Here is a 23,520-nt window from a genome sequence, read left to right on the forward strand (position 1 = left end):
CCCACAGCTGTGTATACAAATAATGGATGGAGGAAAAAGAAGGCAGATGGTCGCAATCTCCACAATGTTGGGTTAAGAATCCGGCACGTTTCAAACGTCAGTCCCAACACCTGTTGTCAAACCATGTTAGTATGGTTTTACAGTGAGAGGGATTTAAATTAGCGTTTTACCAATCCCAGGATGCCGTTCTCGCTTTGCAGGTGGACAGTTATGTCAGGTTGGATGAAGTTGCTGGCCAGCATGGGGATGCCAATGCCCAGGTTAGCTGACAGGGGTTAACGTTAAAGAACACACACCCAATACATGAAAGACATACTAGTACCCTGATCTCATCTGATTCTGCACTACCGATGCCAAAACCTGTGTTAACTGATAGAGTTGCTTTGTCAAAGATAATGAACTTTCCCAATTTCAAATCAAATTGTATTGGTCACATACACATATTTAGCAGATGTTATTGCGGGTGAAGTGAAATGCTTGTATTCCTAGCTCCAACAGTGGAGTAGTATTTAACAATTCACAACAATACACACAAATCTAAAAGATAAAGAATGGAATTAAGAAATATATAAATATGAGGACGAGCAATGTCGGAGTGGCATTGACTAAAATACAGTAGAATACAGTATATACATATGAAATGAGTAAAGCAGCATGTAAACACTATTAAAGTGACTAGTGTTCCATTATTAAAATGACCAGTGATTCCATGTACAGTTGAAGTCGGAAGTTTACATATACTTAGGTTGGAGTCATTCAAACTTGTTTTTCAACCACTCCACAAATGTATTGTTAACAAACTATAGTTTGGCAAGTCGGTTAGGACATCTACTTTGTGCATGACACAAGTAATTTTTCCAACAATTGTTTACAGACATCTTATTTCACTTATAATTCACTGTATCACAATTCCAGTGGGTCAGAAGTTTACATGCACTAAGTTGACTGTGCCTTTAAACAGCTTGGACAATTCCAGAAAATGATGTCATGGCTTTAGAAGCTTCTGATAGGCTAATTGACATCATTTGAGTCAATTGGAGGTGTACCTGTGGATGTATTTCAAGGTCTACCTTCAAATTCAGTGCCTCTTTGCTTGACATCAAGGGAAAATCTAAAGAAATCAGCCAAGACCCCAGAAAAAAAAATTGTAGACCTCCAGACATCTGGGTCATCCTTGGGAGCAATTTCGAAACGCCTGAAGGTACCACAATCACCTGTACAAACAATAGTACGCAAGTATAAACACCATGGGATCACGCAGCCGTCAAACCGCTCAGGAAGGTGACGCGTTCTGTCTCCTAGAGATGAACGTACTTTGGTGCGAAAAGCGCAAATCAATCCCAGAACAACAGCAAAGGACCTTATGAAGATGCTGGAGGAAACAGGTACAAAAGTATCTATATCCACAGTAAAACGAGTCCTATATCGAAATAACCTGAAAGGCCGCTCAGCAAGGAAGAAGCCACTGCTCCAAAACCGCCATAAAAAAGCCAGACTACGGTTTGCAATTGCACATGGAGACAAAGATCGTACTTTTTGGAGAAATGTCCTCTGGTCTTATGAAAAAAAATAGAACTGTTTGGCCATAATGACCATCGTTATGTTTGGAGGAAAAAGGGGGAGGCTTGCAAGCCGAAAAACACCATCCCAACCGTGAAGCACGGGGGTGGCAGCATCATGTTGTGGGGGTGCTTTGCTGCAGGAGGGACTGGTGCACTTCACAAAATAGATGGCATCATGGGGGAGGGAAATTATGTGGATATATTGAAACAACATCTCAAGACATCAGTCAGGAAGTTAAAGCTTTGTCGCAAATGGGTCTTCCAAATGGACAATGACCCCAAGCATTCTTCCAAAGTTGTGGAAAAATGGCTTTAGGACAACAAAGTCAAGGTATTGGAGTGGCCATCACAAAGCCCTGACCTCAATCCTATAGAAAATTTGTGGGCAGAACTGAAAAAGTGTGTGCGAGCAAGGAGGCCTACAAACCTGACTCAGTTACACCAGCTCTGTCAGGAGGAATGGGCCAGAATTCACCTAACTTATTGTGGGAAGCTTGTGGAAGGCTACCCGAAACGTTTGACCCAAGTTAAACAATTTAAAGGCAATACAGTCAATTAGTATTTGGTAGCATGTAAACGTCTGACCCACTGGGAATGTGATGAAAATAAAAGTTGAAGAAAATCATTCTCTCTACTAAAATAAAGTGGCGATCCTAACTGACCTAAGAAAGGGAATTTTTACTAGGATTAAATGTCAGGAATTGTTAAAAACTGAGTTTCAATGTATTTGGCTGAGGTGTATGTAATCTTCCGACTTCAACTGTACATAGGGCAGCACCAATATAGTAGTACATTTAAACCCTTTTACTATTAATCCACCTTTTGGTGAGATATCAATGATGATTTGTTCAGTCAACTCCCATTTCATGTTCAAGGATACCATACATCCCATCCTCAAACTCCAGAGCTGCCCGGCGAATGATCCTCTCTCGTATGATGTCAGAGTCCTTCTTTGGTTTTGGCTTCTCTGCTTGGGCCTTCTGCACTGTACGCCTCTGAAGAGTGGAGAGAGAGACAATTAAGCCATCTCGGCTTAGTACCAATTGATTACCCACACTTCCATATTGGACTATGAAAGGTTTGGGAGTGATGAATTATAGATCAGTGGGTGGAAACACATTTTCTCCCAAATTCCCAGGTTTTCCAGAAATCCTGGTTGGAGGTTTCCAGATTTCCTGCATATTCCCTCATAGTTTTGGGAATCTTCCAATAGAGATTTCTGTAAAACCTGGGAATTTTGGGAAAGTTACTGGAACTTTTGCAACCCTTTTTAAATCAGTAATACTGCCACTCATTTGATTCCTCAAGGTACTAGAACAGGGTAGAGAGGACTTGATTGCACATCAACTTAGTCCAAAAAATAACAGGAAGTCTATAATTCATAGAAAATAATGAGAATTTTGCAACCCAGTATGAATCCACTGAGATGTCTGGAGGCCCACCTCTATCCTCTTCTCGTAGCTGCCTCCCTTGATGATCCTGTGGATGTAGATGCTAGGGATGTGGATGTCCTCTTCAGCAAACGTCCCCACATCCACCACCTCCTCTACCTACACACAGATAGAGTTGGATGAAGCATTTTATTTTTCACCTTTATTTAACCAGGTAGGCTAGTTGAGAACAAGTTCTCATTTACAACTGCGACCTGGCCAAGATAAAGCAAAGCAGTGCGATCAAGCATGAATCAACAGAGTGTTGTTGGTCACTCCAAACACTGATCCTAGGGGGTTAACTAAAGCCACACTCCTCGATCTCTGTGTCCAACCGCTGTGATCGATTCACATTTGTAAAATACAACGTTCAATGTTTTCATTCTGGTCTTTGTTTATGGCTGATAGAGGGTGGAAACAGAGTTTTAGAGGAGTGTGTCTTTAAACCTCTCTTTTTCTATCTGCTAACAGGGAGCAGGAACCACACTGTATTCATTTCCCCAGCTTTGACAACCACCAAGCCTAGAGTAAGCTGCTTTCATGCGACAGCTTGGCAGTGGGGCCTTTAGAGAGGTCGAGCCCAGGGGAAAGGGCCTGATCCTGGGATCAGAGGTGATGGAAGGTGGGTGCAGGTTCTGTCCATCACAAGGAGAAACCTGGTGTTACATTACAAGCTCTGTCCCAATGTTATTAGATTTAGAAGGACTTGGAATGGTCCAAGTATGGCCTGAAGAAGGGGCGTTGGCAAGGGTTTCAAGAAGCATCACAATCATCAACTCAATTGTCTTCATCGCCACCATGACCATCATCATCAGTAATCAATTAGTGTCAACCATAAGAGAATTACACAATGTGGAGGTGAAGACACCATTACTGACTATGTCACTTAGCAAGGAATCTAAACCCCAATCATACCAGCCACATAACAGAAGCTATGACGACTAGCAAAGATGATAGCTAACGTTCATTAAAAAGCTTTAAAATGAACCAGCCTCAGTTGGCTTGTTACTAAGCAACATTTTCAGAAAGCTTCCTGCTAAATGAATTATTTCCAGAGTGTGTCCTGGGTTCTGCCTGAGATATGTTCCCCATGTTATTTAATGAGACATTCATTGTAATAGGTATGGATCCCAGGAAGAAAGAGGTCAACGTGACTCGGTAAAAAGGGCAGAAGGTAAACACTCTCTTCCTTTAAAGAACCCAGTGACTAGAGATATTTTGGACAGCACACTTCTATTTACCAGAAGTACGTTCAACAAGGGAAATGGCTAGTTTGTGAACGTTAACACAAGCTGACACATTCCGTTTGTTTTGTGTTAAATCGCAAACGTTAGCTAGCTGTCATAGAAGGTTGTGTGCTGCAAAAGTAAGTGTCTGTTTTGGGTCTAAACCTCTTTGCAAGAATATTAACATCTTTGGAGTGAGCCTATTGATTTCCGACCCCTTCATCCCATCGTCCTGTGCTGTTTATTATGGTACCCCAGTTGCCTATGAAGAACAGCACGAGATAACAACAACACTTTCTGCTGAAGTAGACCCTCACTAAGCTTTAGAGAGACAGAGAGAGAGGGTGAGAGAGAGTGAGAGGAAGAGAGAGAGAGAGAGAGAGAGGGGGGGAAGAAAGAGAGAGGGGGAGGGAGAGAGAGGGGGGAAGAGACAGAGAGAGAGGGGGGAGAGAGAGAGAGAGAGACAGGGGGAGACAGAGAGAGCGGGGGAAGAGAGAGCGAGAAAGGAGACAGAGAAAATGCTAGAGAGAGGAAGAGGGGCTCAGGGACTCTTTCAGGAGCAATAATCTTATAATACGATGCTGAAATCATCCCTCTTCATAAAGACTCAGAGGGGAGACACTTCAGAGAGGGAGAGGTAGGCCAAATCGACTTGCAGAAACGAGGGAAAAAAAGAGATCTCTACAGAAAGGGGGACAACATAAATTGCAGCCCTCTACCATCCCCCTACATCCTCCACGCCAATGTAACAGAGGATATTATATATTTATTGCATTCACACAAGGGGGCAGCAGGTAGCCTAGTGGTTAGAGCATTGGGCCAGTAACCGAAAGGTTGCTGGATCGAATCCCCGAGCTGACAAGGTAAAAATCTGTCGTTCTGCCCCTGAACAAGGCCAGTTAACCCACTGTTCCCCAGTAGGCCGTCATTGTAAATAAGAATTTGTTCTTAACTGACTTGCCTAATTAAATAAAGGTTACATTTTTTTTTAAGGGGGACAGGTGGGCATTTACAGACACATAGAATTGAGTCCTTCCTTATCTCAGCTTCCTCTCCCTCCACACTCTACAATGACTGACTGAGACGAGCCAATGGGTAAAAGCCGAAAGGATCCCATCTAAGCGTTGTCATGGCTACAGGGGCTTTGGTGGTTAGCCGGGCGGTTCAGGGCAGTAAAGTGATTGAGGCGCGTTCTCTCTCTGGGTTAAATCTCTGATAGTGCGAAAGGGGAGCCAAGGGCGGGGATGAGAGACTGACACTTTGCTAGGGGCTGATGCAGCATCTGACACAAGCAGATGCACACACACGGAATGCAAGCACGGACACACACACACACCAAGGTTTCCCTTAGCAGGTAATTGCAGGCTTTTGGACGATAAAATTAATTAGAAGCCGATAAAATTGCAGCCGGCCAAATTGTCCGGGGTAATTCTACATTTGTTGTTAGCCCAGCTAGTATGGACACTGACAGTTGTGAATCTGAAGCAGCCGAAGAGCTACTGCCCCCTTACCCGGGAAAGCACCGAAAAACAGACGGGGGACGTTGGACCATCGAAGAGGCGCAAATATGATGAGAACTACATTGATTTGGGGTTCACTTATATTGGGAGTAGTGCCTTTCCTCAGCCACAGTGTGTTATATGTGCAAAAGTACTAGCTCATAACTTTGAAAACGTCACTCTTGGGCAGACATTTAGAAACAAAACATGCCGATTTGAAAAATAAGCCACTGGAGTTTTTTGAGCGAGAATTAAGATGACTTTCGAGTAGTAAGACATGTATAAAAGCAACAGATGCCATTAATAAGAAGGGGCTAGAAGCATCTTATATGGTGAGCTACCGAGTGGCTAGGACAGGCAATCCCCATACTATTGTGGAGAAGATTAATACTTCCTGCTGTGGCGGATATGGCTGGGACAATGCTGGGGGAAAAGGCCCAAAAACTATACAGACAATGACCTCATCAAACAACACTGTTTCACAACGCATCAGTGACATGGCAGGAGATGTTTTGAAGCAATTACTGCTTCGCATACAAGCCAGTGAATTATATGCGTTACAGCTGGATGAGTCAACAGACGTGGCGGGCCTGGCACAGCTCCTGCTATATGTCCGTTACGTTTATGGGGGATCAATTAAGGAAGACATCCTCTTCTGCAAACCAGGACAACAGGAGAGGATATTTTTAAAGTTCTGGGCAGATTTGTGACATCAAAAGGACTTTGGTGGTCAAGATGTGTTGGTATCTGTACTGATGGCGCAAAAGCCATGACAGGAAGATATAGTGGAGTGGTAACGCGAGTGCAAGCAGTTGCTCCCGACGCCACTTGCGTACACTGCAGCATCCACCGAGAGGCTCTTGCTGCCAAGGGAATACCTGACAGCTTGAAAGACGTTTTGGATACTACAGTGAAAATGGTTAACTTTGTTAAAGAAAGGCCCCTGAACTCTCATGTATTTTCTGAACTATGCAATGATATGGGCAGCGACCATGTAACGCTTTTACAACATACAGAAGTGCGCTGGTTATCAAGGGGAAAAGTATTGACACGAGCGTAAAGTTTTATTTACTAACCATAATTTTCACTTGTCTGACCGCTTGCTTGCATGATGAAGAGTTTCTCACACAACTGGCCTATCAGGGTGATGTTTTTTTCCTCGCCTGAATGATCTGAATCCAGGATTACAGGGACTCTCTGCAACTATATTCAATGTGCGGGACAAAATTGAGGCTATGATTAAGAAATTGGAGCTCTTCTCTGTCTACATTAACAAGGACAACACACGTCTTTCCATCATTGTATGATTTTGTGTGTGCAAATGAACTCAATGTCAAATGTGATATAGCGAAGCACCTGAGTGAGTTGGGTGTGCAATTACGCAGGTACTTTCCCAAAACGGACGACACAAACAACTGGATTCGTTATCCCTTTCATGCCCTGCCTTCAGTCCACTTACCAATATCTGAACAAGAGAGCCTCATTGAAATTGCAACAAGCGGTTCTGTGAAAATTGAATTTAATCAACCACGTACCTTGCAACCATGTACCTATGTGAGAGTGGATTCTCGGCCCTCACTAGCATGAAAACTAAATACAGGCACAGACTGTGTGTGGAAAATGATTTAAGACAGACTCTCTCCAATACAACCCAACATTGCAGAGTTATGTGCATCTGTTCAAGCACATCCTTCTCATTAACCTGTGGTGAGTTATTCACCATTTTTGATGAACAAATACAGTTTCATATGTAAGATGGTTAAATAAAGAGCAAAATTATTGATTATTATAATATTATTATTTGTGCCCTGGTCCTATAAGAGCTCTTTGTCACTTCCCACGAGCCGGGTTGTGACAAAAACTCACACTCATTCTTATGTTTAATAAATGTATAGTGTGTGTGTGGCAGGCTTACAATGACTGGAAAAAACAACATTTGAGAGAGTGCGCTGGCCCTGGTGCTAGAGGAGCAGCTGGAGGTTGAATGTTTGAAGGAGTACGGGACTATAAAAATCAGGCAAGGTTTTCCAGATTAGTGGAGAACTAGGCTTTTTTTTTTTTAAATAAACTGCTTCAGACGGGTTGCAGCTGTGCCAGTGAGTGATTGACAAGCCATGCTAGAGGTTCATATTCCCGATCTCTAGTTGTCAATAGCGCTCCGGTTTGACCTTAGTGGTTGAACGTAAGGAGGGGGGGATGATTGTAGACTAGTTTCTATAAGTCTTCTGTATGTGCTTCAATAGCCTACATCCTAGATACCAGATTCAATCACCAGCCCTGCTTCCTTAGAGGATGATGGTGTTAGTGATGATGAAGACATCATTGTAAGGGGGTGTTACGCCACCCACCCATGTCGCTCTACCCTGCCTCACTCGACACACGGTCTGTCCTCAGCTCAGTGAGCTGTTGCCTAAGCTAAGCCAAGCCCAGCCAGCACAATAAACAAACTCATCCAATTTAAATATTATATGTGTATAAAGGGCCCAGTGTGGCTTTGATCTGCGCGGTGTGTGTGTGTGTGTGAGTGGGGCTGCAGCAGGGCTCAGCAGGACAGAACAGAACTGGAATGAATCAAAAGACAATAAAACACACAGGAACGCAAACGCACACACAAACCACCCATCGACACACATACATATGTTAATTGATATTCCTGTGTCTGTAGTAGCATTTTCACATCAATGAGAGCGGGGAGAGGCTTGAAGTGACCTGGGAGGGAGACACAGGGAATGAAAGGTCCACTGGGAAACACAAACCTTTTTTTTGGTCAGTGTGTTCTTTTTTAGAACTCTGAGCGCTGTCAGGGCATATTCATCTCAAACTGATGGGCATACAGTGTGTATATGTGTGTGTGCCTTTGTCCTAGTGTGTTGTGGTTAGCTGTGCCCAGCATATTCACCTCCTTCAGCCCGTCATATTATTAGATCAAAACGTCAAGTCAAGGCACAGCTCGCTGATGTGATCAATGGAAATGAATAAGACAGGAGTTCCACACACACAAGGCTGTTGATAAGACCTTTTTACAAATCCATTGATGTGAATCAACTGCTGTGACCCAGCCCTGTCCCACCTCAGCTGTGTGTGTGTTCGTGTGCTGACATTAAAGGACGTTCAGACAAATTGCTCTGATCAGTACACATATGAAGGGCATCCATTTCTCTTTGAGCGGAGGCTCAGCCTTTTCTAAACCTTCGTTATATACCGAGGAGCCAATCAAAAGCGATGAGTACTTCGCTACTTCAGTCATCTCTCTCCGCACTTTCTCTCTCACTCACTCTCCCCATCTCCCTCCATGCCGCTTTCCACACAGACCTAGCCACACACCCTGCCACTCAAGGAGCGCATGTTGTTGTTCATCCTCGACAAGGGCTGCGGTTAAAACTCATAAAAGACACACCCTTGTCCACTTACCCTCATCTTATGCCCTTGGGGGAATTCCCCATCACCATCTTTGAGGGCGGTGCAAATGATTAGCCAAGCAAGGGAAGTTTGAAACGTAAGCCCCTCAGCCCTCGTTTTTAAGTCGAGTTGGCGAGTGTACAATTATGTTCACTCCGGGGCCTGAAACTCCCCATAATTCAATTCGTGATGATTGTACATCCGCTAAGAAAAGTCAGCCAAATATTAAAACCTCAACGTCAATATGGAGTGAACATACAAGTGTAAGTAAAAATGGATGTAAATAAGTTAGAAATTGTGCTACTAATACACGACGGCACAAACACATCTCGTAAAAGTAATGACGATTTGTTTGGTTAGCTTTTGGAAATTGTAGAAATAAAACATTTTCGCAGCATTTTTGCAGCTTGGCAAGCTAACGTTATTTAGCTAATTGATTTGCTAGCTATCGTACAGTAGGCATATATTAATAATTATATATTTAATGTAAGTAGACATAATCATAATTGACTATAGTGCATAAACCACCCACAAGCTACCGGTAGCTGAAAACACAATCATCGTGGGATGAACGAGTGATGAATTTCCGGTCATGGCATTTAAAAATCATTCCTTCCTCACTCGCCCCTTGCCATGCAAGTGTACTTAAAAAAAAAAAAAGTTTTTTATTAACAACAAATCAATACAGGAAGTACATGTGGGAACACAAGTATATATAAATAATATACAAAGGACAATTGGGCTAGGGGGTACAATATCACATTATACAATGACCTTAAGGGACATACATACACTTATTATTCTAACAAATGTTTTGTTAGTAAGTATTTAATTGTCTTAAAATACAGTTCAATTTCTTTTTGTAAGGTAAGAAAATGTGGTGTTTTGTTTGTAAATTTACATTTGTGAATATGAAATTTGGCCAAAAGAATAATGAAATTAATTACATAAAAATGTTTCAGCTTATTTCTATCGTAGGTAAAGCATCCAAGCAGTACATCTCTCCACAATAGTGTAAGATTTTCATAAATGTGTTCAATTATAAATCCACTGATGTCTTGCAACAGTTCTCTTACATGAATACAATGCCAAAAAAGATGCAACACTGTTTCTGGGTGGTCATTACAAAAGGAACAATTTGAGTTGATGTTTTCCTTAAACTTCTTCATATAGTGGTTGGCAGGATAATATTTATGAATAATTTTAAAGGAAACTTCCTTAATTTTGTTAACAAGTAGGTATGTGTGTGGCAACATCCAAACTTTTTCCCAACAGATATTATCAATAAATCCATTCCAATAAGGCATGACATAAGGTATAGATACAACATCCTGCTGAAACAAGGTTCGTATCGCTCTGTTGTTGAATGGACCAAAAGAGAAACAAATCTTTCCTACTGATGAGTCAAGAGGGTTAATGGAAGGTAGGCTCTGAGGGTCAGGTCTTGACACGTTCCTGAATAATAAAGCAACACCTGAGGGAATGGCATCTAAAAAATTGCAAAATCTTTAGGTGTTACAGGGACCTTGTAAAGTGATAAGAATTCATTATAGCTGAGTAAAAGACCCTCTTGCGTTTACCAGTTGGCTCACCAATAGGATGTTATTTCGGAACCAATATTCTAAAAACAAAGAAGTATTTTTATACAATATATCCCGCTTATTCCATATATAATATCTGTATGGAGAAAAATTATGCTTATAAATTAAGGACCATGCCAAGAAAACCTGCCGATGAAAAGCAGAAAGTTTCACTGGAACTTTGTCAATATTATAATTGCAAACCAACATGAAGTTAAGGCCACCAAAAGTAGAGAAGACATGACGAGGAATAAAATTCCACATAGAAATGGGTCTTCTTAGGAATTGTTTTATCCAATTGATCTTAAAAGTATTATTTAAGGTAGTAAAGTCGAGAAAATTCAGCCCACCATTCTCATAAGTGTTCATTACAACGGTTTTCCTAATGTAATGGGTACGGTTTCTCCACAGAAAGTTGAAAAGCATCTGGTCTATCTCCTTGCTTATTTTGCCGTCAAGATATAAAGATAGAGCACCATATGTTAGTCTAGAGATATCTTCAGCCTTGGTTATTAGGACTCTTCCTTTTAAAGATAAGTCCCTCTGTAGCCATTGATTTAGCTTCTTCTGGGTTTTTTTTAAATAAGAGGGTTAAAACTTAGTAAGCCTCTAGACTTCTGATCCTTTGTAATGGTTATGCCTAAATATGTAAGTTCTTCTTTTACTGGAATACCATAATATGAAGGTGTCACACAATCTTTGACAGCCACGAGTTCACATTTATTAATGTTAAGATATAGACCAGACATTTTGGAAAAGGATTGTATCACATTGATCGATATGGGAATTTGGTTAGCGTCTTTCAGAAAAAGTGTAGCATCGTCAGCCAGCTGGCTTATAATAATTTCTTTACCAGCTATGGAAATACCTTGTACAGGACTATTATTTAAAGAATTTGTAAGAAGTTCGGTGATTAATAAAAAAAGGTATGCAGAGATAGGACAACCTTGCCTAATTCCTCTCTTTAACTCAAATCTAGGTGAGGTGCCATATTTCAATTTGATAGAGCTGTTACCATTTGTATAGAGAGTCTTAATAGACTTACAGAAAAAAAATCCCCAAAGCCAAGTCTCTCAAGGGAGTGGGAGAGGAACTGATGTTCTACTGTGTCAAATGCTTTATAAAAATCGAAAAATAATATGAAGCTATCCTCGGTTGTTAGGTCTGAGCAGTCAAGTATGTCTAATACTAGTCTGATATTGTTAGAAATATGTCTGTTCCTCATAAAGCCAGACTGTGTTTCATCAATGATTGCATCCAGGACTTCTTTAATTATTTTTGCAAGTAGTAAGGCTAATATCTTATAGTCATTATTAAGAAGACAAATTGGACGCCATTTATCGATGAGCAGCACTTCTTTTTTAGGCTTATTAACCCCTGACTTATTGTAGGAGGGAGAACATTGTTTTTAATACTCTCTAAAAATACTTAAAATAAGAAGGGAGCTACTTGTTCAGAAAATAATTTGTAAAATTCTGATGTTATTCTATCAACACCTGGTGATTTATTGTTCTTTAGATGTTTGATAGACTCTATAATCTCTTCAATGTTGATGGGTTCATCACACTGTTTAGATTCTATATCACTGATAGAGTGAACATTATTCAGTGAGTCAAAAAACATATCTGTGGATTCCTGACAGTACGTAGAGCTATACAATTTTCTGTAAAAATTGCAATACATTATTGGTCATCTGTAATAACACCATCAATTTATAGCTTATGGATAGTGTTATTTGTAGAGTGACATTTCTCAAGTCTAAAGAAATAGGATGAATTCTGTTCTCCCTCCTCAATCCATTTTTTCCTAGATCTAATAAAGGCTCCTTCTGCTTTTAATCTATACAGTGGGGGAAAAAAGTATTTGATCCCCTGCTGATTTTGTACGTTTGCCCACTGACAAAGAAATGATCAGTCTATAATTTTAATGGTAGGTTTATTTGAACAGTGAGAGACAGAATAACAACAAGACAATCCAGAAAAACGCATGTCAAAAATTGTATGAATTGATTTACATTTTAATGAGGGAAATAAGTATTTGACCCCCTCTCAATCAGAAAGATTTCTGGCTCCCAGGTGTCTTTTATACAGGTAACGAGCTGAGATTAGGAGCACACTCTTAAATGGAGTGCTCCTAACCGCAGCTTGTTACCTGTAAAAAAGACACCTGTCCACAGAAGCAATCAATCAGATTCCAAACTCTCCACCATGGCCAAGATCAAAGAGCTCTCCAAGGATGTCAGGGACACGATTGTAGACCTACACAAGGCTGGAATGGGCTACAAGACCATCACCAAGCAGCTTGGTGAGAAGGTGACAACATTTGGTGCGATTATTCGCTAATGGAAGAAACACAAAAGAACTGTTAATATCCCTCGGCCTGGGGCTCCATGCAAGATCTCACCTCGTGGAGTTGCAATTATCATGAGAACAGTGAGGAATCAGCCCATTACTACATGGGAGGATCTTGTCAATGATCTCAAGGCAGCTGGGACCATAGTCACCAAGAAAACAATTGGTAACACACTACGCCGTGAAGGACTGAAATCCTGCAGCGCCCGCAAGGTCCCCCTCCTCAAGAATACATATACATGCCCGTCTGAAGTTTGCCAATGAACATCTGAATGACTCAGAGGACAACTGGTGAAAGTGTTGTGGTCAGATGAGACCAAAATGGAGCTCTTTGACAACTCAACTCGCCGTGTTTGGAGGAGGAGGAATGCTGCCTATGACCCCAAGAATACCATCTCCACCGTCAAACATGGAGGTGGAAACATTATGCTTTGGGGGTGTTTTTCTGCTAAGGGGACAGGACAACTTCACCACATCAAAGGGACGATGGACGGGGCCATGTACCGTCAAATCTTGGGTGAGAACCTCCTTCCCTCAGCCAGGGCATTGAAAATGGGTCGTGGATGGGTATTCCAGTATGACAATGACCCAAAACACACGGCCAAGGCAACAAAGGAGTGGCTCAAGAAGAAGCACATTAAGGTCCTGGAGTGGCCTAGCCAGTCTCCAGACCTTAATCCCATAGAAAATCTGTGGAGGGAGCTGAAGGTTCGAGTTGCCAAACGTCAGCCTCGAAACCTTAATGACTTGGAGAAGATCTGCAAAGAGGAGTGGGACAAAATCGCTCCTGAGATGTGTGCAAACCTGGTGGCCAACTACAAGAAACGTCTGACCTCTGTGATTGCCAACAAGGGTTTTGCCACCAAGTACTAAGTCATGTTTTGCAGAGGGGTCAAATACTTATTTCCCTCATTAAAATGCAAATCAATTTATAACATTTTTGACATGCATTTGTTTGGATTTTTTGTTGTTGTTATTCTGTCTCTCACTGTTCAAATAAACCTACTATTAAAATTAGACTGATCATTTCTTTGTAAGTGGGCAAACGTACAACATCAGCAGGGGATCAAATACTTTTTCTCCCCACTGTATATATTATCAGTTTATTTTTTAACTCAATTAGTTCCATCTTCTCCTCCCCCAGAGGCCGGCTGGGGACCTCTGAGAAAGGGAAGTTATCTTAATGATCACCGTTTCCTCCTCAGCTCTTCTGGTCTAAGCAACATTACTACCATATTTTCGAAGGTATTTGGACACCTCAAATTTAAAGAGCTCCCAGCTCCCAGATTTTTCTTCACAAGCCCTTTCCCAAAAGTGTGAAAGCAGATCTTTAACCTCAAACGTAACTATATAATTATTTAATAACGAGCTATTTAGCTTCCAGTAGGATGCTCTACCAAGGTTAGTATCAGGGGTAAATATTTTGATATCAATGTAAATGGCCCTGTGGTCTGTGAGGGGAGTAGTACAAACATCAATACATTTGGATATAAGCCAAAAATCTATTCTGGATTGTCTGGAACCTGTTTTGTTACTCCAAGTGAACGATCTGTCGGCCGGAAACCTCTCTCCATATATCAGTAAGATCAAACTTTTCCATAAAAAGTATTAAACCCAAATTCTGATTGGTTGGCCTACCTGGGGGCCATCTATCAGTTGAATTATCTATAGTAATGTTAAAGTCCCCTGCTATCAATAATAACACATTTGGAAATTTAGATAACCAATGATGTATATGTTTCTCTATAGATTCAAGCAACTCATCATTCTCATGTTTGGTGTTGTACCCGTAGCAGTTTACAGTAATGAGCGTAATGTCATTGATCACAAGACAAATAAAGGTACCAAAGGGGTCACATTCCGAGTGTAGAATATTACCACCAAAAGGTATTTTCATTGTAGTGACACCAGCGGAGCGTTCAGATCCATGGGAAAGCCAAATATCGTTGCTCCACTGTGACCTCCAGAAGTTGGCATCAGCCGAAATTGAGTGAGACTCTTGAAAAAAGCAGAAATTTGTTCGAAATTCTTTAGCAAATAAAAATAAGGCCTTGCTCTTTACATTGTTTTCGTAACCCCCTAGCATTAAGAGAAACTATAGACAAAGACAAAACAACAAAGATTATATAAAAGTATAAACTGTAGTAGGATGAGTCAAACGTAGGAGCAGTGAACGTAAGCGTTAATGAACCGAGATCTGCACAATTTAAGTCAACTTAAAGTGAAATTAGCTTATTCCATAAACTCTTTTGAAATTCAACTCAAGAGAAAATTATGTTCAAGACCAAACCAAGGGTTCTTTGTAGTAAGAGAGACTAAAAACCCTCTTTAGTGTAATCAGGAACTATTCTGAGAAATAAAATACAAAAGAATAATTTAAATAAAAGGGTACCTTACTATTTTAAGGGCATATGAAAACTAATAAAAAAATTGAATAAAAAAATGGTTTTACATATAAATGTTCTTAAGTCCTTTTTCACTTGGAAATAAGTATTAATAACTAAATAGAACAATAACCGTGTAAAGTCAGAGCAGACCTGTATTCCCTTTAGAGCAGTATCTTAGTTACTGTATACATAAAAAATAAATACATCTTTTAGTCTTCTTCGTAAGTTTGTAAACAAAATAGGCCTTCTGGTCATACAAGAACAAACTAATAAATTGAGGTACTTGAGTATTCCGAAAAATAGTCCCCTGATCTTTGTTAGGTAACATTAATCAATACAAGGAAAATGAGAATACCTTGGCCGAAACCATCAATCTATTCCTTCTGGTGAGATTCTAGGGAGGAATATGGATTTCTGAACCGTTGATGAAGCCTCGTCTTCCGACGAAGTAAGCAGCTTTTCCCTCATTTCGGGCTTTCTTGATCGTTGGCCACAACTTGTTCCTTCTTTCTATGTCCTCCGGGCTGAGATGCTCGGCAAAACGCATACCATGGCTCTGAAGCAAGGCGTTCTTCCTAGCAGCTTTCCAGACAGCATCCCTGTAGAATCTGGCAGTGAAGTGGATGATGATACCCCTTGGTCTTCAATCGTTTTGCTGTTGCTTCTTGCCGAGGCGATGCACAACGTCGATGGTATCACCAACTTTGTTCTTCTCTGCAGGCATAACTTCTTGGCAGATGTGGATAGCCTCTCCTCGCACATCCTCATTCTCCACCTCTGGCACGCCGTAGAGTCTCAGGCTCCATCTTCTTGTGTATTGTTCCAGATCAGTGAGACGTCTATGGTAGACATTGTTATTCTTTTCCACCTTTTCCACACTTTTTTCAACTTTTGCCACTCTTGTTTTCACATCCTTGATTCACCACATGCAAACTCCAGTCTTTTTCAAGCCTTCGATAACCATGGTGTTCACGCCTACCGTTTTCTCAATGGCGTCAGACCTGGAGTTGATGAGTAAGGAGAGGGTAGCCACGATGTCAGAGTTCATGTTGGGTTTTTTGTAGGGTGGAGGTTTGCACGGAGTAACCGGTAAAGAGGGGAATTCGTCATCTTCAACAGCATTCGAAAGCATGATATTATCCATAGGGCAAGCGTAGTTATGGCAGTTGTCTATAAGCACAATTCTCTCTTGTTGATTAGCAATAGAACAGCTAGCTTCTTCCTTTCTTTTTTTGTCATGACTTCGCATGGACATGCCAAAATAAATTATCCAATTCTTATTCCAGTCACAGGAAAGTTCTTATATCTTGAACAAATAAAAACAGTAATAGTAATGACTGTAAACTTGTTTTTTTCACAATCTTTCTGAAGTTTGGTGCGGAGTTCTGTAAAAAAAGCGTCTGTTCAAGCCGCCATCTTGGCCTCCCCTTGCCATGCAAGTGTATACTCGGCAGATGTCATGATACGTCATTAAAAGTGTCCACTTAATTATGAGGGCTGATGGGATAGGCTGTGTCTTTTAAATGTTTGGACTGTAGCCCAGAATACACTTACGTTCTGTCTCTGCATGGTCAATGCAGCATTTGCAACAATGTTGATGACGACGATGCTGTTTTCACCTTTATTCTTAATATAAATCCACTAGCGTTCTATAATTACACTATTTGTTTTTGTTTTTCTTACATCTGCAAACATCTAACTACTAATGCTAATTGCTAGCTAGCTAATAAATGTACTGAGTCAGAGAACGTAACTAGCTTTCCAGCCTGATAATACCAGTGATGGTGTGTAAACCTAAATGTACATGTTTTTTTTGCAGCGGTATCTTCTAAATCGGAGAGGACTATGCGAAGCAAGAATATGTATGCTCCATGAAGTAGCTAAGAGAATACATTCAATGTAGCCAAAGATTATAGGGTCCCCTACGAAACACTTGGGTTCCTATGTGTCACAATAACTTCTCCTTGGCATTTTCATTTGTTGTCATGTCAAACACTGTATGCCCACTATTATATTCTAACTATAGAATTAGAATAATCATTCTATTTCCATGATTCCAACAGTTCACCAAAGCGTTTTGCTCTAAATCACAAGTCAAATTGCAATTGCAACATTTTGGTTTTGGGGCGGCAGGTAGAGTGTTGGGTCAGTAACCGAAAGGTTGCAGGATCGAATCCCAGAGCTGACAAGGTAAAAATGTGCTGTTCTGCCCCTGAACACGTCAGTTAACCCACTGTTCCTAGGTAGGCCATCATTGTCAATAGGAATAGGAATTTGTTCTTAACTGACTTGCCTAGTTAAATAAAGGTTACATTAAAAAAAATAAGGCCTAGATTGTTGTGCAGCCCTACATGGCAGTGTGGAAATGATCTCAAATGAAGGCAGGAAATGCAGAAACATAAAATACTGTCATACCATCAAAAAATAATAATACTGTGATATTATATTTTTGCCATATCGCCCAGCCCTAGACAAAACACATGACAAAAGAGACACCACAACACTACATAGACTAAGACAACAACACAACATGACAACTACACAACATGGCAGCAGCACAACATGGAAGCACAAACATTTTTAGGCAAAGACAACAGCACGAAGGACAAAATTGTACAAAACAAACATCACATGAAGCAGTCACAAGTGTCAGTAAGAGTGTGCATGATTGAGTCTTTGAATTTAGAGATAAAACTGTCCAGTTTGAGTGTTTTCTGCAGCTCGTTCTAGCCGCTAGCTGCAGCGAACTGAAAAGAGGAGTGACCCAGGGATGTGTGTGCTTTGGGGACCTTTAACAGAATGTGACTGTCAGAACGGGTGTTGTATGTGGAGGATGAGGGTTGCAGTAGATCTCTCAGATAGGGGGGAGTGAAGCCTAAGAGGGTTTTATAAATAAGCATCAACCAGTGGGTCTTGCGCCGGGTATACAGAGATGGCCAGTTTACAGAGTAAAGAGGTGCATCCTATAAGGAGCTTTGGTGGCAAATCTGATAGCTGAATGGTAAAGAACCTCTAGCTGCTCAAGAGCCCCTTTACCTGCCGATCTATACATTATGTCGCCGTAATCTAGCATGGGTAGGATGGTCATTTGAATCAGGGTTAGTTTAACAGCTGGGGTGAAAGAGGAGCGATTACGATAGAGGAAACCAAGTCTAGATTTAACCTTTGCCTGCAGCTTGGATATGTGTGTGGGGGGGAGAGAATGTGTGTGAGAGAGTGTCGGCGAGGGGAAGTAGGGGTCAGTCTGGCTGCGGGCGATGGAGCATGAGGATGACAGCGACCCTTAGCATCCAACTTATTCATAGCCACTCCATCTCCCTCTGTGTCTGTGTGTATGCATGCGTGTGTGGACTCTTTGTCACAGTCAGGTCTCAGGCTTGATTCCACTAAGCTGGGAAACAGCCGAATATTGACATCACAAGCAATCTGTTTCCAACAAGCTCTCTTAGTTGAAGGCCTGTTACTTCAGAATGTGTGTGTACTTTGTTTGAGAAAAAAATGACAGTTTCCTGGTGTGTTATGTTCTGTTGTCTTGGTTGGTGCACTGGGATGAAATAATGGAGTGGAATTAGGAAGTAGGCACAAATAGTTTTTGCAGGCCGACCCTAACACAACACTACCCCAGAAGGCCTGGCTCTGCGAAAGTAATGAACTCAATTACCTCCAGCCAGTCAGACTAAATTGAAAAAATCCGTTTGAATTCAAATCTGCTGTAGCCAATTTCTCAACTCAACCCAGAGTCTCCTGAAACTAGGCCATATTCCATATATTAGACTACTATTATTAGAATATATTTCATAGTTAAACAGCTCTTTGTATGATAACAATAAATAGAATAAATGCATAACATCCCAGACGTTGTTCAGTATGTACCAGTAGATCTGAACATGCAGGCAGAGAGTCCCACCTGCCTGTCTGAGATCATTAGCTCCATTAGGACGCTATGCTATAGCTATGCTATGCTATAGCCATTAATGTGTGTAGGCAAGCAGGTGAGCTGTGCCACGGATTCTGGTGAGAAGTAGTTCAGAGGTGAGCACACACACAAAAGGGCCAGTGCACGCACGTTTACACAGAGACAGACCAAAAAAATCAATAGTCTCTCACAGTGAGTATCAGAAAGCTTTTATGCAAATGTGACCACTGTTATTACCTGCAATTTCCTGTGATTCCTGCAATTACCTCAGATTGCTCTGGAGAAAATGTATCACTGGGGGGAAAAAAGAGGTGTGAAGTCACCACAAGGTGAGCTTTCTCTTCAGGTTTTGGCTAACTTTGCTACAAGGAGTAGGATTAAACGAGTAGTGTACTGGTTTTCAATATGAACCCTAGCTCAGCTACCAGTGGTCAACGGGAACTTTGCATGGTCCAGACAATGTCAATGATACGTGATTGGTAGCAGTGAACATTTTGTTAACCTTTATTTTAGCAGGGAAACCCCATTGAGACCAAGGCCTCTTTTCCAAGGGAGCCCTACATGAACACAAATCATAGAAATGTACAACATTTACAACACAATAGAAACAATATTTGCAGGCAATTTAAAATGGTACTTTGGCCCTTCATATACTTCCTCAGAGTCAGATGAACTCGTGGATACCCTATTTATACCTCTGTTATACCCTATACTGTATATAGTTCCTCCAATAGGGCATTATAGAGAACTGATGTTTATAAAGTGCTGAATATGTTCTTGAAGTGGAACAGCTTTACAAGTCTCTCCATCACACACACTACCCACAACATTTAACATGTAAGACTGAAGTCTTACAATCACAGACACACTATTCACCCATACACTGAATTTTACTTCTTTCTCTTGCAGTTTTAGAGGGGTCACCAACTATTTTCTCTGAAAGCATACATTTTCTGCCCATACAGTGCCTTCAGAAAGTATTCATGCCCCTTGACTTATTCCACATGTTGTTGTGTTACAGCCTGAATTCAAAAAGGATTTAAAAAAAGAAATCTCACCCATCTACACACAATATCCCATAATGATAAAGTGAAATACATAAATATCGAATTTACATGGTATTGACTCAGGGGTGTGAATACTTATGTAGAAACATCTTTGGCAACGATTACAGCTGTGGGTATTTATGGGTAAGTCTGTAAGAGCTTTGCACACCTGGATTGTACAATATTTGCACATTACTCCATTTATAATTCTTCAAGCTCTGTCGAGAGCTTGTTGATCATTGGTAGACAGCCATTTTCAAGTGTTGCCATAGATTTTCAAGCCGATTTAAGTCAAAACCGTAATTAGGCCACTAACTATGTCGTCTTGGTAAGCAACTCCAGTGTATATTTGGCCTTGTGTTTTAGGTTATTGTCCTGCTGAAAGGTGAATTTGTCTACAAGTGTCTGTTGGAAAGGAGACTGAACCAGGTTTTCTAGGAATTTGCCTGTGCTTAGCTTTATTCCATTTCTTGTTATCCTAAAAAAAATGAAGAGTGGTACTCAGTGATTTTTTTTGTGTTGGATTTGCCCCAAGCATAACACTTTGTATTCAGGACATAATGTTAATTTCTTTAACACATTTTTTTCAGTTTTACTTTAGTGTCCTACTGCAAACAGGATGCATGAGGTCGAAGGAATTGCCCGTAGAGCACCGAGACCGGATTGTGTCGAGGCACAGATCTGGGGAAGGGTACAAAAACATTTCTGCAGCATTGAAAGTCCCCAAGAATACAGTGGCCTCCATCATTCATTCTTAAATGGAAGAAGTTTGGAACCACCAAGACTCTTCCTAGAGCTGGCTGCACGACCAAACTGAGCAATCGGGGGAGAAGGGCCTAGGTTAGGGGGGTGACCAAGAACCGATGGTCACTCTGACAGAGCTCCAGAGTTCCTCTGTGGAGATGGGAGAAACTTCCAGAAGGAAAACCCATCTCTGCAGCACTCCACCAATCAGGTCTTTATGGTAGAGTGGCCAGACAGAAGCCACTCCTCAGTAAAAGGCACATGACAGCCCGCTTGGAGTTTGCCAAAAGGCATCTAAAGGACTCTCAGACCATGAGGAACAAGATTCTCAGGTCTGATGATACCAAGATTGAAGTCTTTGGCCTGAATGCCAAGCGTCACGTCTGGAGGAACCTGGCTCCATCCCTACGGTGAAGCAAGGTGGTGGCAGCATCATGCTGTGGGGATGTTTTTCAGTGGCAGGAACTTGGAGACTAATCAGGATCGAGGGAAAGACAACTGGAGCAAAGTACAGAGAGATCCTTGATGAAAACCTGCTCCAGAGTGCTCAGGACCTCAGACTGGGGCGAAGGTTCACCTTTCAACAGGACAACAACCATAAGCACACAGCCAAGACAATGCTCTGAATGTCCTTGAGTGGCCCAGCCAGAGCCCATACTTGAACCCGATCTAACATCTCTGAAGAGACCTAAATATAGCTGTGCAGCGACGCTCCCCATCCAACCTGACAGAGCTTGAGAGGATCTGCAGAAAAGAATGGGAGAAACTCCCGAAATACAGGTGTGCCAAGCTTGTAGCGTCCTACCCGAGAAGACCCGAGGCTGTAATCGCTGCCTGAATACTAATGTAAAAGTGACATTTCATTTTTTTAAATAAATGTGCAAAAATGTCTAAAAAACTTTTTCTTTGTCATTATGGGGTATTGTGTGTAGATTGATGAGGGGGAAAAAACTATTTAATCCATTTTAGAATAAGGCTGTAACATAACAAAATGTGGGAAATGTCGAGGGGTCTGAATACTTTCCAAATCACTGTATATAAGAAAGCTCAGGAAATATTTGTATATACATGTATTTACATTTACATTTTAGTCATTTAGCAGACGCTCTTATCCAGAGCGGCTTACAGTAGAGAATGCATACATTTCATTTCATGCATTTTTTTTTACACATATTTAAACTTGTTTTTTGTAGGCACAAAACTACCTCCATAAAAATGTTTATACCGTTTCCTTCAGACAAGTTCAGTGACACTTGTGGGGGTTGTAGAGCAAAATGGAGAATCTCCCCTTTCCACAGTGGAGTCACATTAGTTTGTAGCCCAAACGGTTCGGACGCTACAGATGTTTTCGTGAGAAGACCGACTTTCGGGATGTCTCATCGTCTGACAAACACAGCTGCAACTCGGCCACCTTCCACCGCAGATGGAACAACAAAAATACATATCTCTAGCTTAAACAGACAGATTTTGATGGGGATTTTTTTCAATTATGTTACTTAGATTGACGCAGTGGTGTGTCAATTGACTCTAGGTTAATTGAACAACCTTTGCATTACAGCCCACAATCCATTGGACATGATGATTGTACCTGTGATAAGGGGACAAGAGACAGAGAGATGTGTGCTACGGAACGTTCCACAATGGAGCCCAGCATAGACTCGTTGCCTAGCAACCAGGGTGGCCTGCAATTATTCCATCATTTTCAAAGCATTCTATCCATCTCCTAAGAGAACGAGAAAGTTGCCTACTTTTTAAATTATTTTACCAGTAAAACCTTTAGCTAGTTCCACCACCTTTGGAAGACTGAGGGATAAGTCAAGCCAGTGTGCAGTGTAGTAGCCTATATCTGAGGTTGAGTTGAGGATGTGTGTCATTCAATACTGTTTTCATTAAAGTGTGTCGGGAGCACAGTGGTAAGATCCATCTTCAACAATATGGTCACAAATAGCTTAGCCATGTAGGAAAATTACTCTTTTTATTTACTGCACACCACAACCACCAGTATGCCACCTTTCCAACAAGTCAGTTCGTCACATTTCTGCCCTGCTAGAGATGCCCCGGTCAACTGTAAGATCTGTTATTGTGAAGTGGAAACGTCTTTTTGAGCAGCAACGGCTCAGCCGCGAAGTGGTAGGCCACACATGCTCACAGAACGGGACCGCCAAGTGCTGAAGCACGTAGCGCGTAAAAATAGTCTGCCCTCCGTTGCCACACTCACTACCGAATTCCAAACTGCCTCTGGAAGCAACGTCAGCACAATAACTGTTAGTCGGGAGCTTAATGAAATTGATTTCCATATTACTTAAGATCACCATAAGTAATACCAAGTGTCGGCTGGAATGGTATAAAGCTCTTCACCATTGGACTCTGGAGCAGTGGA

The 23,520-nt window shown here is 41.3% G+C and overlaps 1 protein-coding gene across 2 annotated transcripts in view; it reads right to left on the bottom strand.

Moving 5' to 3' along the window:
* The window catches only part of oxct1a (3-oxoacid CoA transferase 1a), a 119,843-nt gene that overhangs the window by 51,100 nt on the left and 45,223 nt on the right, over window positions 1–23,520 (bottom strand). For both annotated transcript variants that reach the window (XM_014171139.2, XM_014171140.2), the window contains exons 8-10: window positions 3,005–3,112; window positions 2,443–2,557; window positions 171–265 (exon numbers count right to left, since the gene is read on the bottom strand). In XM_014171139.2, the coding sequence (XP_014026614.2) occupies window positions 171–265; window positions 2,443–2,557; window positions 3,005–3,112 (318 nt within the window). The remainder of the gene's footprint in view (window positions 1–170; window positions 266–2,442; window positions 2,558–3,004; window positions 3,113–23,520) is intronic.

This window comes from Salmo salar, chromosome ssa24 (genome assembly GCF_905237065.1).
Source record: "Salmo salar chromosome ssa24, Ssal_v3.1, whole genome shotgun sequence".
NCBI lineage: Eukaryota > Metazoa > Chordata > Actinopteri > Salmoniformes > Salmonidae > Salmo > Salmo salar.